The following is a 14,941-nucleotide window of genomic DNA, read 5'->3' on the forward strand; positions in this document are numbered from 1 at the left end:
CACCAGTCATCACCTCAAGCAGTTAATTCATATTTTACATCTAAATATTGTGAGGATTCATTATGAACGAGGTCATAAGTGGCATGACAAAACACAATTCAAGAGTCATGAATGTTTTAGTGTTACGTAACGCGATACTGGATAAGTCGTCCCTCACTGAAGAGTTAGACACTCGACACCCGGCTGAAAGCTGAGAGCAGCGTTTCATAACAAACCAAACCTGAGACAGCAGGAGACACATCTGCCTCATCTGTCTCGAATTATGTCCTGCTGACAAAAGGGTCATGTTCATATCTGCAGATCATATTTGTGTCTGAGCAGTCATGTCAACGTAAAAGGCAAACAGAGATTGTTAAAGGATAAGACTGGCATTATTCTCTATTTTTCATATTGTTAATAAATCCCATGAAAAGGCCATAACCAACAATGTGTTAGTTTGCCTCTCAATATTTTGACTTGTGTGTCTCTTAGCTCCAAGCCCAATGGTTCCCTGTGAGTTTGTGAATCTTTAAAAGCATTCACACATATATATATAGTTTCATTTAAAAAAGACTTAGTAATTTCCTGAAACAGCTGGTCACTGTAGTTTTTAGCAAACAAACAGGCAGAAATAGTGCATTTGTTGGGGACTATCTTCAGCAGCGGATGAATCCACATTTGGTGCTCTAGGCAGGACGGCGACTGTCTTTCCGTTGCTTTCTTGAATGTCTTTCTGGACTGCGGCTTTGATCTTGTGTTGCCGCACTGCTGTGTGTGAACGCTGTCGAGTCTTTAGCATTTCTTGTTGCATTTTCTCCCGCTCGCTTTGTTTGGCTCTTGTGACCGCCTTCTCTAGTTACATTTCTGGGTCTATTTGGGGCTTCGGTGCAAGGAAACCACTATGTCCTCAGCTTGATTTTTGTTCGCCTGCATTTCCAATCCAGAAGCAACACGGAATCTGTTGAAGAGCTTAATCTACTTTGTGCAGTCATGAGCTACCAATCAGCTACTTAGCTACCAGTCATTTAACTGCTAACGTTAGCTAACTTTTGATACGCGCAACTTTTACTCACTACACGCTAACTAACTTACTACATTTATCTGTTTAACTTCTGACACCATGTTCTATTGTTTATAAGTACAATGAAAACCTTATATGGAGGACGGACATCAAGGACACAACTGCAACCATCATGGCAACAACATTACATCGTATGGATGGTTCCTATGTGACTTATTAGGACCCATCACTATCATCATTACTATTTGTACTGGGCAGATCCCAGTAAAATGTGAGTTGTATGAACATGATTGTTCTAGACTAAAAAAGACCCACCCTGAATGAATAGAGGTTTAATAAAACATGAACCTGGCAGTGAACACAGCTGGTGTCAGAGATTAGACTTGATCTTGTCTGGCACTTGAAAGCACAGATTACCTTCTTCTTCACCTTCTAAAATATTTACACAACACTTAATCCCCGACTGGCGGGCCAAACTGTTATGGCAGGTTTCAGATTGTTGTCTTCCAAAAGCAGCATCCTGATTTAGGCACTGGAGCATTTGAAGTCCTAATCTTTATATCAAATATGTCATAACAAGCCAACGTCTGTCTCATTTCAAAGGCTTCTTGACACGAACCTGCAATCCTGAAATCATGGAAAGTAAGGGGTCTCTTCCAAGAAGCAGATTTACTTAATTATCTGGAGAAATCTGAAACATAGACTGAGCTGTTCCTCTTTCTACTACTTGGGTGTTACCAGTTTGCAAAGTTGCCTTGTCCAGATCTAATTTCTTGACTTTTTGAAGGTTCTGGTCATTAATGTCAGTATGAAAGTTGTGTCACTTAGCTGCAGTTTATAACTTGTTCAGCAAAATGGTAACTTTCCAGGATTTTAAGTATATTTTTGTGCTTTGTTGTCGGCCTATTTCTGTCAAAACGAGCACAGGTTCAACTGAAGCTAACAGGCAGCAAAACGAGTAAATTCAGGAAGTTTTCATATAAAATTGGCCCCATACAGGTGAAACAATATACGTTCATTAAAAGCTTTCAGTTATTACACTTTATTTACTATTTTAACTGCTTTCAGCTGTTACACTTCAACTGACACCTCAACTCCTTTCAGTGCTTCAGCATCCCCTGAGAACTGACATTTCAACTGCTGTCACCATTTAATATTTTTTTACAGTATTTGCACCTAAATTTGTTTTCACAAATTGGTTGCAAAACCTTTAATGTCAGTGTCTGTGTTTGATTAACAGCAGCTGGCAGACTGAGCCCCGACTGAAACCATCATGAAACCACAAAATAAACAAATAAAGTATAAATTTCTCCTTTTTTGTTTCTGTTTTTTTTTTTTTTATTATTATTGTTATTTTTGAGTTAAACCAGGTCTACAGATAGTTAAACCTTAGATACAGTGACTTCTGGTGGCATTCAGGTGATTTCTACAGGACGTAGCAGCTGACTTAAGACTAAATCAAAAAGGTGCAGTTTCAGAAAACACAGCAATGAGGTGGTTTCGTTCCAGACAACACAGGTTTAAACCAGTCTAAAACCTTAAACTGCAGATAAGCAAAGTACAGTATACATTTTCTTGCATACTCTTATTAAGCAGAGCTGCAACGATTAGTCGATTTACAGAAAATTAATTGGCAACTACACTCACCGGTCACTTTATTAGGTACACCTGTACAATCTAATGCAATCCAATCCAACAGCTCTGCCATAAATTCTACATTTATGAAGCTTATACATTTTCAGTTTTGTATGTTAATGCAGTGGACAAAATATTAGGAACACCATTCAATATAATGCACTGCCACCCACTACGACCTCAATGATAAACAAAGTAGAATTATCACCTTTCTGACAATGTAAACAGACTGAAAATGTATAAGCTTCACAAATGTAGAATATATGGCAGAGCTGTCGTACTGGATTGCATTAGATTGCGCAGGTGTTCCTAATGAAGTGGCTGGTGAGTGTATTTTGATAATCAAATTATCATTTTAGTCATTTTTAAAGCAAAAATGCCAAATATCTGCTGGTTCCAGCTTCTCAAATGTGGTGATTTGATCCTTTTTTTTTTGTCATGCATGATAATAAACTGAATATTCTTGGCTTTTGGTCTGTCAGACAAAACAAGACCTCTGACTTTGGAAAATTATAACTTTTCTTTTATAGACATAAACATGATTAATCCACTAATCGAGAAAATAATCATCAGATTAATCAGTAATGAAAAAAAGAATTGTTAGCTGTGGCCCTAAAATGAAGTCTTCTCTTTTATACTGTCCATTCATTTCTGACAATCTCTAATTTTCACCTTGATTCTTCTGTCTTTAAATTCCTTTTCAAGTTGAAGTGTATATAAAGCGCTTTGAAACTACCTCAGTCTATAAACTGCTCTGTAAATAAACTTGCCTCGGACCGTCTTTGTCACTTGAAAATAATAAAGTGCATTCAAGACTTTTTCAGACCTGCGTAGCAACACATAAACTCACACACACACACACACAATATATATATATACACATAGAAAAACAATCTTAGTTCTATTCATAACTCTCCGATAGCACGCGGCACAAATAAAAGGCTAAGGCAAAGGAAGTGCTCTTGCATCTAAGGTTGCTTTTAATGCTGAGAATTGATCCACTCCACATCAAAGAGGCACAACAAGCAGTGAACTACGTATGTGACTCATGAACTGGAACTTCCTGAAAACAGTTTCTTTTCTCCAGATGGGTGGATTGTTTACTTACAAATAACAGCAACTTTCTCTATGTATTTTTTATTATTATTATTATTATTTTTGTCTTCTTCTACACAACTTGAAAGCTTATTATTATTATTATTTTTGTCATCTTCTACACAACTTGAAAGCATAAAAAATACTGATGCAAGAGCAGAAAAGTATCTTCTGCACAGATCCTCCTGGAGAGAAGAACATCTATGAAAACATAACTTAAATGGGCCACTTCATGAATGAGTCATAAAAGGGAAAATTACAAAGACAGCAGAAAAACTCCAGCGTATTTACAGTTCGTGTTTTATTCATTACAAATTTGTTTGTTGTGTGTGGTTAATGAAGGGAGGAGTTAAGGACTGTTGAAGTGAAACCAGCAGCGTATGATAAGGTTCGGCCCCCCCGATGGGCCTGGGAGTGACGGGGTGAGGATGAGGAGGAGGAGGAGGAGGGTGGAGTTTGTTTCAGGGGCTGATGGGTAGGTTTGGCAGCCCGCCTGTCGACCCAGAAGTCTCTTCGATCTCCGGCTCTTCGGAAGAGCCCGGCGGAGCCTCGACCTGGTCGGACTCCTTCTTGTCCAGTTCTTGTTGCGCTTGGATCTTCAGGATCAGCTCCTTGATCTCCTCGCGCTTCGTCTTCATCCGCTGCTGAGGAAACCACTCCGACAGGTTCACCGGTAGATGAAAACTGGGAATCGGATTCTAAATGGAAAGACAAATGAAAAATGATTATTTTATGAGCACACCTGCTCTATTTGAAATTCCACCAGGATGGTATGGAAGTCAAAAAAGGCCAATATTAAATAAACCTGGTGATATCCTATATTTTTCTTATTTTCAACAAATCCCATGAAAACACCAAAACCAACAATGAATTGATCTACTAACAAGTATTGTGTGATATGTCTTCCATTGTTGTCCAAAAACTGTTAAAAAAAAATGTCATTGAGCCACACTGCGGTGCTGGGTGACATGCTCCTTCATTAACATGAACACACACTATTTATTCTGACTCAATCCGCCACAAACACAAACACACACTGTTTATTTTAACTCAGTCCGCCACACACACACACAAACACACACACACACACACACACACACAGTCCTGCTGTTAGTTCCCAACAAATGCACTATTTCCTCCTGTTAGTTAGCTAAAAACTACAGTGACCAGCTGTTTTAGGAAATTACGGAGCATTTTTAAAAAAATGAAACTATATATTTATTGTATTATATATTTATATACGTTAATTTATTCAGTTATTTTACAATTTGTTTTACTTCTTCAATGCATATGATTATTTCATCATGTCTTAATTTTCTGTTTTATATTGGCCAATCTGGGCTTCCATATGCACATACTGTACAGATGAAACAATTAAAAAAAAGCACCATTTCCACAAAAATGAATTGTAACAGTTGCCAATTTTAGTCCTTCAATTTGTTTAAAGACAATTTAAATGTAAATAATATGGACCTTGATTACTGAAGCATTCGTTCAGTTAAGTTTTTCTTAACTTTACTGGAAAACAAGAAACCACTACAGTACAAACAATAGAGAAGAGAAAGCCAATAAAACAAGCCAATAAAATCAGAGGAAAAGTAAATGTGATGTTTAGAGCAGACAGATGTTGATTTTAAGTTTCTCCTCTCACCTCGAAAAAGCTCTCCACATACTGCAGGATGTAAACTCCACAGTCACTGAAGTTATCCTGCTGAGGCACACGTGGGCTGGAGCCCTTCATAACGTCCTTCCCGAAACTCCGCTGAGTCCCTTTACGCACCTCCCACTCCACCTCCAGGTACCTAAAACAAACACACACCCGGTCTCAGTCACCAGCGGTGATGGTTTTCCTCTTCAAAATACCCAAGAGTGACCAATGAGAGCAAAGTTGTTAAAACTATGTTAAACTCCCCTCTGAGACTCAAAATGTAATTTAATTATCTAAATACTAAATTTCAAAATCATCCAGGTATATAAAGGACATTAGATGTTTTCCAAGACAAGGCTTTTTAAAACTCTCTGCTGTTCTTTTCATAGTATTTTATAACATTGTAGTGATGGTGTTGCTCCATCTATGTTGCTCATGGACTCACTGAGTCGTAACCTTAAATAGAAACCAAAATTGTAATAAAACAACAAACCACAACAATAGGAACTATAAAACGAGTATTTTCTTCTAAGAAAAAAAGCCCAAATTCTCTTGTGTGATTTCTTTAGTCCTCTATGACAGTAAACTAAATATCTTTGGACTGTTGGTCGGGACAAAAGAAGACATTTGCAAACAACTAATCGATTTATCGAAAAAATAATTGACAGCTTAAACAATAATGGGAAATAATCATTAGTTGCAGCTTTGATTCCAAGCAGAGTATTTTGCCTTAAAACATGTATGGAAGTTATCTTTAAGGATCACAACTTGATGAGATCCTTCATCATCTTAATCTGTTGTCAGAGTTACATTATTGTTATGCTAGTGACGCAAATTTATACAATTCCTCTATAAAATCTGGGAACAATCTAAAATAAAAGAAAGATTTAATTTGAAATGTCTGTCTGCTCCTCAGGCACTCACTCTCTGAGAGTTTTCACCACAGTCGATCTGGCCGGACCACGCAGGGAGTCCATGATGAGAATACAAGGCCTGAGGGAGAAAAAAAAACAAAAAAGGAGTTAACCATCAGTTAACCGTCCACCACTGCAACAAATCATCACTTTCACATGACCGGTCTGCTGTGTGTGTTTCAGCAGAGCAGCAACGCCTCCCGTAGGTGAAAAGGCAGAAGTGCATCCACTCACTGTTTGCAGAGGTTCTGTTTCGAGGCCAAACCAGAGGCGTCGGCGCTGAGAGCGTCTTCAGCCAGAGTCCCGTCCTCACTGCACTCATCCTGGACACACAGACAACAACACGTTCACCAAAGTTAACTTCACTTTCAACTCATTAACGGACAGATGAGAACAGAAAAAATGAGACAAACATGCAGAAAATAAAAGAAATGAGTTGGAGTAGAGTACCTGACAGGAGCTTTGGTCATCAGAGAAGGTGTAGGTGTCGTCCTCTCCATTTCTTGAACTGTAACAAACACTGATTCGGTGCAAACCGCCTAAAAAAAAACAAACAAAAGCATTATTTATTTGTTTGATAAAAAAAAAAAGCTTTGAATGTGTCCTTGGCTGATCAAACTTCACCATAGTTTATATCACCCATAAATAAACGTAATATTTTCCAGACATTTTAATTGATTCAGATTGTGAGAAACACTTGAAACATGGATTTCTCTCTAATTTAGTGATGTCTGTTCTATTACAGAGAAATAAAGCAGGATTTTCTAATTTAATCTGTGTTTTAATTAATTTTTTTACTGTCATGATGCATCTTTATGTTAAAGCATAAAGAAACGACTGTTTTGGAAGCTCATAGACAGTTTGACCGAAGTAATCTATGGCAGTGAACATTGTGTTTCTTTTTAAATTTTCTTAAGTTAACATTGAAAGATAATTCCTCTCACTACATCCATATTTACTAGTTTGTGCTTAAAGCTGCAATAACTAAAAAATCTGGCAGAACCTTTTACAGGACAATTACCACTTGTAAATCCAAAACTACATGATAAAAACTCAACTTTGACTTATAAAATTACATAATCAAAATGTATAATAATTATAGTAGGAATGTTAAGCATACTGTTCATGATTTAATGGCCTGAAACATGTAAAACCATGAATGTTACTGCAGCCAATCTAAGTGTTTTTGTGTAACAGCAAAAAGGAAAAGGTTATCATCTGATATATCTCACTTTGACAAATACAAACAAACTCTCTCCTCCTCTATTTTTATTTTTTTATTGAACAATGGAAGCCAAAGCAGCTGAACACGACATCTGTTGTGTATCTTTCACAGTCGAATCTCAAGTGGAGATGTGCTTTACTACTCAAGATGTCTGGATAAAGTAACTTGCACAGAAAGCACTTCAGAGATGACATTTATAGAGCCTAAGTTTTATTTCATGAGCTGACTTTTTCAGCAACGGCACTGAAGAAGGTACGCAAAAAATGCTGCAAATCTGTCAAGAGCTCCTGCTTTCTTTGCCTTTATAAAGTTACTGAGCAAAATTTAGATTTAAAATAGGAACTTTAAATTAAAGAACAAGTAAATAAGATCGTAAATGTCGCCAAACATTCGATATCAGCGTTTGGCGCTTTGTTTACTCTGTTACACAAGTTTTGTGGTTTAATATCGAGCTCTGAACATCTGACCTGTTAAATGTCAGATGATGACTCACTTGTGAACTGTTGCTCGGGGTCGGCCTGGCCGTTGCCCGATGCCGCAGGAGTACTGGAAGCCTCTTGTCCCCTGTCTGTGACGGCAGAGTTCTCCTTGGGGTCGCCTTCGGTCTGACCCTCCGCGGATGCTTCGGGGACGCCGGGGGACGAGTGATCCGAGGAGTTGTCCAGCCCGTCTCTTTCTGGGGACAGAGGCCGGCAGTGATCCGGGATGTCCTCCTCCGATGGAGGATCTGCGGCCGGGGTCGGGGCTGGAAACGGGCCATGGTACAGCGGGTTCTGCTCGTACACCGCACCCTCGAGGCCTGGGAAGCAGATGACTGCCAAGTACCAGTGAGCTCTGACAACACAAGAGTTAAAAATAAATTATGTCCCGTTTTTTAAAATAGATGAGGACATAATTTAAGAGCTAATTATATTCAAGCACCACCTGCAGCCTGTGTCTGACTCAAAATGGTTTTCAAAGACTTTATGTAGAATATTTTCTTATTGTGACAACGTGTGTGTTCAATATGTTGGTCACATTCTTATATTGATTGGCTAATTAGATCTGCTTAATAATACGCCAATTCAGTTAAACCTTTCCTGTAAAATTTCAAAGTAGTTGTCAAACTCAAGACTCACGATTCATTGATGGGAACAAAAATGAAGTCCTTCTGAAACAGATCAACGTGCCGAGTCCACGTCTTTACCCTGTTGTGCTTCCTTTTCTGGATTCTGGAAAAACAAACAAACAGTAAAAGCAACAAATTAAGAAGTGAAAGTGAAGATGTCTCAATATAATTTGATATTAAAGCATCTTCTGTTACAGCTTAGTATGTGTTGGAAAAAGAAGGAGAGCTGGGAAGTTTCCAGATTAGGGGACACATGAATAGGTGTGATCCAAATGATTATCAACCCATATAAGGAAAAGTAACACAAGACTAATTTCAGCATTTTATCAAGGATTGAATATTAATGATAAGCAAAGTATGTAGAACTTTTCAGATAACGATTGGAAGAAACACCACACATCCACTGATTCACAGACCTGGAGGGAATTCTCCTGGAAAAACCTGATTCGCTTCTTTATTACACCAAAGATGATGAATAAGCAGCTACATAGACACCAGATGTATCGGAGAGTGTGGATCATTTGATGGTCATCATAGATGTTTTTTTGGAAAATGTTAGAAAATGTGTTTGTGTTTTGGGAAATGGTATGTAAAGTGTTACAATAAACACTAGGATATAAGGCTCCTTGTATGAGTTGTACGGAGCTAAATCTCTGACATTTCTCTGTTTTGTACTTCTGGATACTCACGGCAGGTTTGTCGTGTCGGGAACGTTCCTCCGCTCCCTCTGGTTCAGTCTCTTGTAGAAGAAGGAGCTGAACACATGAATCCTTTGTGCATCTTCTTTTTTCAATTTCTCTAAAACTAAATATCTAACATGGAAAGACAAAGTGACACGTCTATAAATTACACTGACAGAGAAAAAGAGTGTTTTAATGTCTGAAATCAGCTACAAATGAACCAAAAAACTTACTTTAAATAAAAGTCTATGATAACGTCGTTTAGGAATTCTCCATCATTAAGGCAGTGGAGGTCTTCATTAGTGACTAATATGCCACCTTTGGCTGGAGGAGGGGGATACACCATTAATCTGGAAGAAAAAAAAAACATGACAAACAAGTGTTATCTGGGACTGACAGCAACATCAGACATGTCCCGTCAGCAATTAGCTGAACACTGAAGCTCAGCTCCACAACCATACCACTGAAAAACACAGCTTTTACAGATAATGCATCTCACTGGAAAACATTTCTTTGTTGTTATGAGTCTGTATGGGAGTTCTTCTCCTGGCAGGGTTTCCTAGCCTTTCTGTCATCACAAAGGTTTTTTTTTTTTATACTGACATTGTTGTGGTCCAGTCAACAGGTGGTGGGCTGATGACAGGATGTTGTATCATGACTGAAATAGAGGTAAAAAAAAAAAAAAAGATTTATACCTTTTATCTACTCTACCTCCTCTGAAGAAACTCTAAAAATGTTTTTTATTTTAATTATGGCAGCTAGTTAATAGAAACACAACAGGTCAATAACTACAAGTAGGTGATGATGGACTGATGACCTTCTTCATGTATAAAAATATGAAAACAGCCTGTAACAATATATCTTTATTATTAAGCTTTGTTGTTGATTCATACTTTTTCCTCACGGCCTGGTATCAAATACTCCCGTGGTCCAGTACTGGTCCACAGCTCGGTGGTTTGGAACCACTATTTTATGACACCACATGCTGATAATCAACTGACAGATTAGTTAGAACATTTTTGGATATTGAAGAAAATTGTTTTACAGTGAGAACATTTATTAATTGACGACGTTTCAAGTTTCGAGACGTTTCCGAAAAGCTGCTGTGACATTTCACATTTGCGCTTCTTCTGTTCAACGTTACGCCGCCCGTCTCGTAAACAGTCACTCACTTGACAATTGGTCCGGAGAAGGTGGGCTGGAGGTCGGTCATGTCCTCGTCTTCATCTTCAAAGTAGGTGCTGGTCTGCTGGCGAGTGGCCATCCGTGTGCGTACGGGCATCACTGTCGTAACCTGCGTGACCTGAGTGACCTTGCTGACCGGGGTGACCTTGGTAACCGGGGAAACTTGGGACATTTTGGGAGGGGTTTGTACTGGCTTCGCCTGCAGATAGGAACAGGTGTTTGTGAGGTCCAAGAAAATAAAAACAATGAATTTAATCAAAATACTCCTGGAATTGAGACAAATAGAACCAATATCTTCACAATATTTACAAAATTGCAATTTTTTTTTTTTTTTTTTTTTTTTTAAATTGTGCAATTTTTCCCACCAAAAATTGATGGCCAATTTTGCCAATCACAATTTTTCCATGTAATAACTATCACAATTAGAAGTCTGTTTTTGAATCAAAGTCAAATAAAAACCAAGTCTAAATCTCTGTAGTTACAATATTCCTTGTAACTGGGGTTGTAGCACCATATGCCATATGTATGCACCATAGTTACAATCTTTCTTGTAACTATGGAGTGTATGGGGTTTTCTTTCTCTACAACTTATATAGTAGTTAAATTTGATCACTTCTGGGCTAGCAGCGACTGATGAGATTCTGGCTTTTCACACTTTCTGCACCTCAATTATAATTTTAACAAAGTTATTTTAATAGTCACAACTTTTGTTTTACAGTTGACTTGCATTTTTTAAAAAAATAATAATTGTAAAACAACAGAAAATGGTTGAAATCTTTAGCGCCATTTTTTAGCAAATATGTTGCTAATTCAGAAAAAAAATCTGTACAGACCAGTAACAGTTGCTGATCAATAGAGTTGAAATGATTGGTTTATTAATCAAGTAGTCAATAAACATAAAATTAATTACAGCCAAAACATTGATAAACATTATCTGATTTCAGCTTTCAAATAGATTTGCGGTTTTTCTCTGTTGTGTATTATATTATTGGGGTTTTGGAGCGCTGGTCAGATAAAACTATTTGAAGATGTGGGAAATGATGAATATTTTTCACTACCTTCTGAAATTTTAAGGAAAAAAGAAATTGTTCGATTAATAGATAATGAAAATAATTTCTAGTCGCAGCTCTCCTGATCGGAACCAGCGACTCAGGACCATCAGGTCTCCATTGCGGTACACTCACCTTCTCCTCCTTCTGCTTCGACGCCTTGTTATAGTTGACCAGTCGGATGTTGGCCTCTTCGAAGGGCAGCTTGGCGGGGAAGTTGATGAGGTTGTTGGTCCTGCCGATCTCTCGCAGGATGTCCTCCAGGATCATCTGCTCCTTCATCGCCAGGCCGTTCTCGAAGATCAGAACAATGTACTTCTCGTCCGACTCTGGGCGAAGGCACAAAGCAGAGTGTTTTCAGTTTTTCTGTGTTTATATATTCTGTGCATTTAGAAAATAATTTATTTAAAAATGAACAAAGCAGGTGTCTTATCTGAAAATAATTTGTTTCTTATATTACATGTCAGCAACCTTTTCATAGCATTTATACAATGATCCTCCCTTTTCTTTTATTAATTTTTGGTCAGTGCAACATTAGAGATCAGCAGCTTGAGTGTAATCTGAGTACAGTTGTTTAACAAATATACAGCAGTGCAATGAGGCCGTTAACAATCATTAAGACTGATAATGAGATAATGAATGATGACAGAAACACTGAATTTAATATTTTATTTGAAATGTTCTTAAGTCTTAATACACAATCAGTCATTTTTGATTATATAAATTGCAAAGGTATATAAAAAGTTAGTAAATCTGGAGGTGTGGAGTTAGAAAGAAGTGAGCTCCTCATCTCTGCCGGAGGCTAACGCTCCAGGCTACGTTAGCTACTACTAGCATAGCACGCTCGAATCTCAGACTGAACTGTAAGTGGTTGAGTTGCATTGTGGGTAACGTAGGTGCCAAGTTTTGAGAAGGAAGAAGATTGTTTGGAATAAAAAAATGATGATATCTCTGGTTCTGCTGCATTGATTTTGATCCTTTTTTGTCTGTTAATTGTTCATCGTGAGTCCAACAATATTATAGGAGTACAATGCTAAATCGGTGGAGCGCCCTTTTATTTTGTGCTACTGTAAATGTAGTCATACAGTAAGAACAAGTATTAAAATCAAAAATTTAGATGCTTCAGTCATTTTTAATTGCAGTATCTTGAATCTATATTTAAATCGAACTGTGATCGTGTCTCACTGTTGCACTGATTGATCTAAGTTTGGCTTTTTAATCCCATATTATTATATATTAGTTATTTAAGAAAAACATTATATTTGCAGGTATATTTACAGATCGGATGTGCATTTGTGTATTACTCACGGTCCCCGGTGCAGTTGTACCACTGGCCTCCCTTCTCGTTGGACATATTGAGTTGTGTGCGCAGGCGGACACACTCCTCCGGAGCCGTCTGGAAGAACAAGACCGGCAGCTTCCGGACACTGCACCACTCACAGCTGATCAGCTCCGACGCCTGGAGACAAACCTTCTCTATGCTGCCGCGCTCCGGATCTGATGAGTAACACACAAGTTTGATTCTGTCACTCTTATAAAAAGTATGAAAAAAAAAACAAACTACAAATTACATCACAAAAAGATGAAGAGCAGAACTTGAAAATTAAGTTTTATGCATAGGAATGCAGTCATTCAGAAGAAGTTTTCCTGCTCACTGAAGTCCAACATATTTGTGAATAATATGTAACACCAGATTTGTGATTTTATTTTCTAGTAATGACAAATGAGTGACCAAAAGAACCCAAAATGTCACGCTTGCTGTAATTTCTATGTCTTCACATGAATCAATTATGCTTAAAATGATGAGACTGAATGAATGAATGAATGAATGAATGATTACAAAACTGCACTGAAACAACCGTCAGTCATACGACACTAACGTCTGATCCAACAGCTCTTCACACAGAGTTTTAATGAATATGTTTCATACCTTCAGTTTCAAGCTGGATTTTGTCGATGGAAAACTGAAAAACACAAAAACAAAAGAGTAATTAATCATTTTCATTTCATTTATCTTTTTAAAGTGATCATATAAAAAATCCTTAATTTTCCTGCAAGGTTTTGATTGTGAGACAACTGAAGGAAGTGTTGAGTTCAATTAACAGCAACTTAATATTCTCATATTTTTTAGACTCAACATTAAACTAAATCAATAAATCTAAATAAAACAAAAACGGAAAAGTTGGCAGTGTGGAAAATTCTTTGAAACACCGTTTATCAAAAATATTAGTGAACAATTAAATGGCAAGAAAGTATAAATAGTAAAAAAAGATCCTCCTTTTGGCATCTAGTTCAAAGCTTCTTGGGGGTTCAAGCTGGTGTTTATGGAATTCAGTCACATGACCTCATCATTTCTAAAAACCTTTGGCCCTGAACTGAGCCCTGAGCATTTTCATACTTTTCTACACTCTTTGTGCAAAACTAAACACATTCAACATTTTAAAATGATCCAGTTCCTTTTCTAAAATTTGACAGGAATCATGTGTTATCAGTACATGCAGCTTAAAGTGATGAGACAAAGGCTGCAGAGTTTAGCAGACAGGCGCTAAAATTACTTACGACGACGGGCTTCGTCACCATCCTACGGAGAGTTCCTACTCTTACGCTCCGACACTCCAGTATGATGCTGTCACACTTATTGGACGTGATTTTGGGCTTCTTTGTTCTGGGTGAAAACTGCTCAACTGCGGGTTGATTTCCAAACTGCAGAAAAAGAAAAAGCAAACGTGTGAGGGAGAAGAATACACTGGTGATGTTGAAAAGGTGCTTCAGTCCAGGCAGGAAGGTTTTGGACGGGGACACGTTTTGTTCTTCAGGCTCTGAACTTCAGCACATTCAATTTGAAATAAAATAATGGATACAACATTAAAGTGCCAAGTCTCCAAATTTAATTTGAGTAGGTTTACATCAATATAGAAAGAACTGTGTGGGAGATACAGCTCTTTTAACACAGAGTGCCCAAAGTTCAGGACTTCATAAGTAGAGAGTTCACACGTAGCTCTGAGTTGATTCAGAGTTACCACTTAGACTACGTCTACATGGAGCTGGCTGAATTTTAAAATGCTGTTTTCTAGCAAAAACACAGATGAGACAGATGAGCAAGTCAGCCACAGAAAATCAGCCAAGAGGAAACTGTGCACTGTTTCTGTTTCCGCGGCAGCTCCCTGACATTTTTGTCTATTGCGAGCACATTATAACAATTTCAGTGAAAGATAAAAGTGGTACATAGCTACAATTAATGTCATTTTAGTCTGGACGGAGGGCCGAAACAGAGAGAAAAAGATGCGTTTAGGGATTTAGCCGACTTAGTGTGGACATGGTCTGGAGATATGAAAGGAAGCACAGAGCCTGAAGATCAAAAAAAAAGTCCAAATATTTACAGTTTGGACTGCAGAGCTGCAA

General features: G+C 37.8%; 1 protein-coding gene and 1 long non-coding RNA gene across 8 annotated transcripts in view; both read right to left on the minus strand.

The window, feature by feature from the left end:
* Window positions 1-4,014: 4,014 nt before the first annotated feature.
* The window catches only part of senp6a (SUMO specific peptidase 6a), a 30,984-nt gene continuing 20,057 nt past the window's right edge, over window positions 4,015-14,941 (minus strand). For all 7 annotated transcript variants that reach the window (XM_067571744.1, XM_067571739.1, XM_067571742.1 and 4 more), the window contains 14 exons: window positions 14,099-14,242; window positions 13,470-13,503; window positions 12,848-13,036; window positions 11,675-11,868; window positions 10,478-10,689; window positions 9,539-9,655; window positions 9,315-9,437; window positions 8,636-8,728; window positions 8,011-8,351; window positions 6,743-6,831; window positions 6,527-6,615; window positions 6,303-6,371; window positions 5,382-5,532; window positions 4,015-4,428 (listed from right to left, as the gene is read on the minus strand). In XM_067571744.1, the coding sequence (XP_067427845.1) occupies window positions 4,192-4,428; window positions 5,382-5,532; window positions 6,303-6,371; window positions 6,527-6,615; window positions 6,743-6,831; window positions 8,011-8,351; window positions 8,636-8,728; window positions 9,315-9,437; window positions 9,539-9,655; window positions 10,478-10,689; window positions 11,675-11,868; window positions 12,848-13,036; window positions 13,470-13,503; window positions 14,099-14,242 (2,082 nt within the window). In that variant the 3' untranslated portion in view covers window positions 4,015-4,191. The remainder of the gene's footprint in view (window positions 4,429-5,381; window positions 5,533-6,302; window positions 6,372-6,526; window positions 6,616-6,742; window positions 6,832-8,010; window positions 8,352-8,635; window positions 8,729-9,314; window positions 9,438-9,538; window positions 9,656-10,477; window positions 10,690-11,674; window positions 11,869-12,847; window positions 13,037-13,469; window positions 13,504-14,098; window positions 14,243-14,941) is intronic.
* On the minus strand, window positions 9,779-10,471 carry LOC137168894 (uncharacterized). The gene is made up of 2 exons (XR_010924358.1): window positions 10,199-10,471; window positions 9,779-9,963 (listed from the first exon to the last, which is right to left on the minus strand). It is a non-coding gene; the product is annotated as an uncharacterized lncRNA (long non-coding RNA).

The sequence above is a fragment of the Thunnus thynnus genome, chromosome 18 (assembly GCF_963924715.1).
Source record: "Thunnus thynnus chromosome 18, fThuThy2.1, whole genome shotgun sequence".
Lineage (NCBI taxonomy): Eukaryota > Metazoa > Chordata > Actinopteri > Scombriformes > Scombridae > Thunnus > Thunnus thynnus.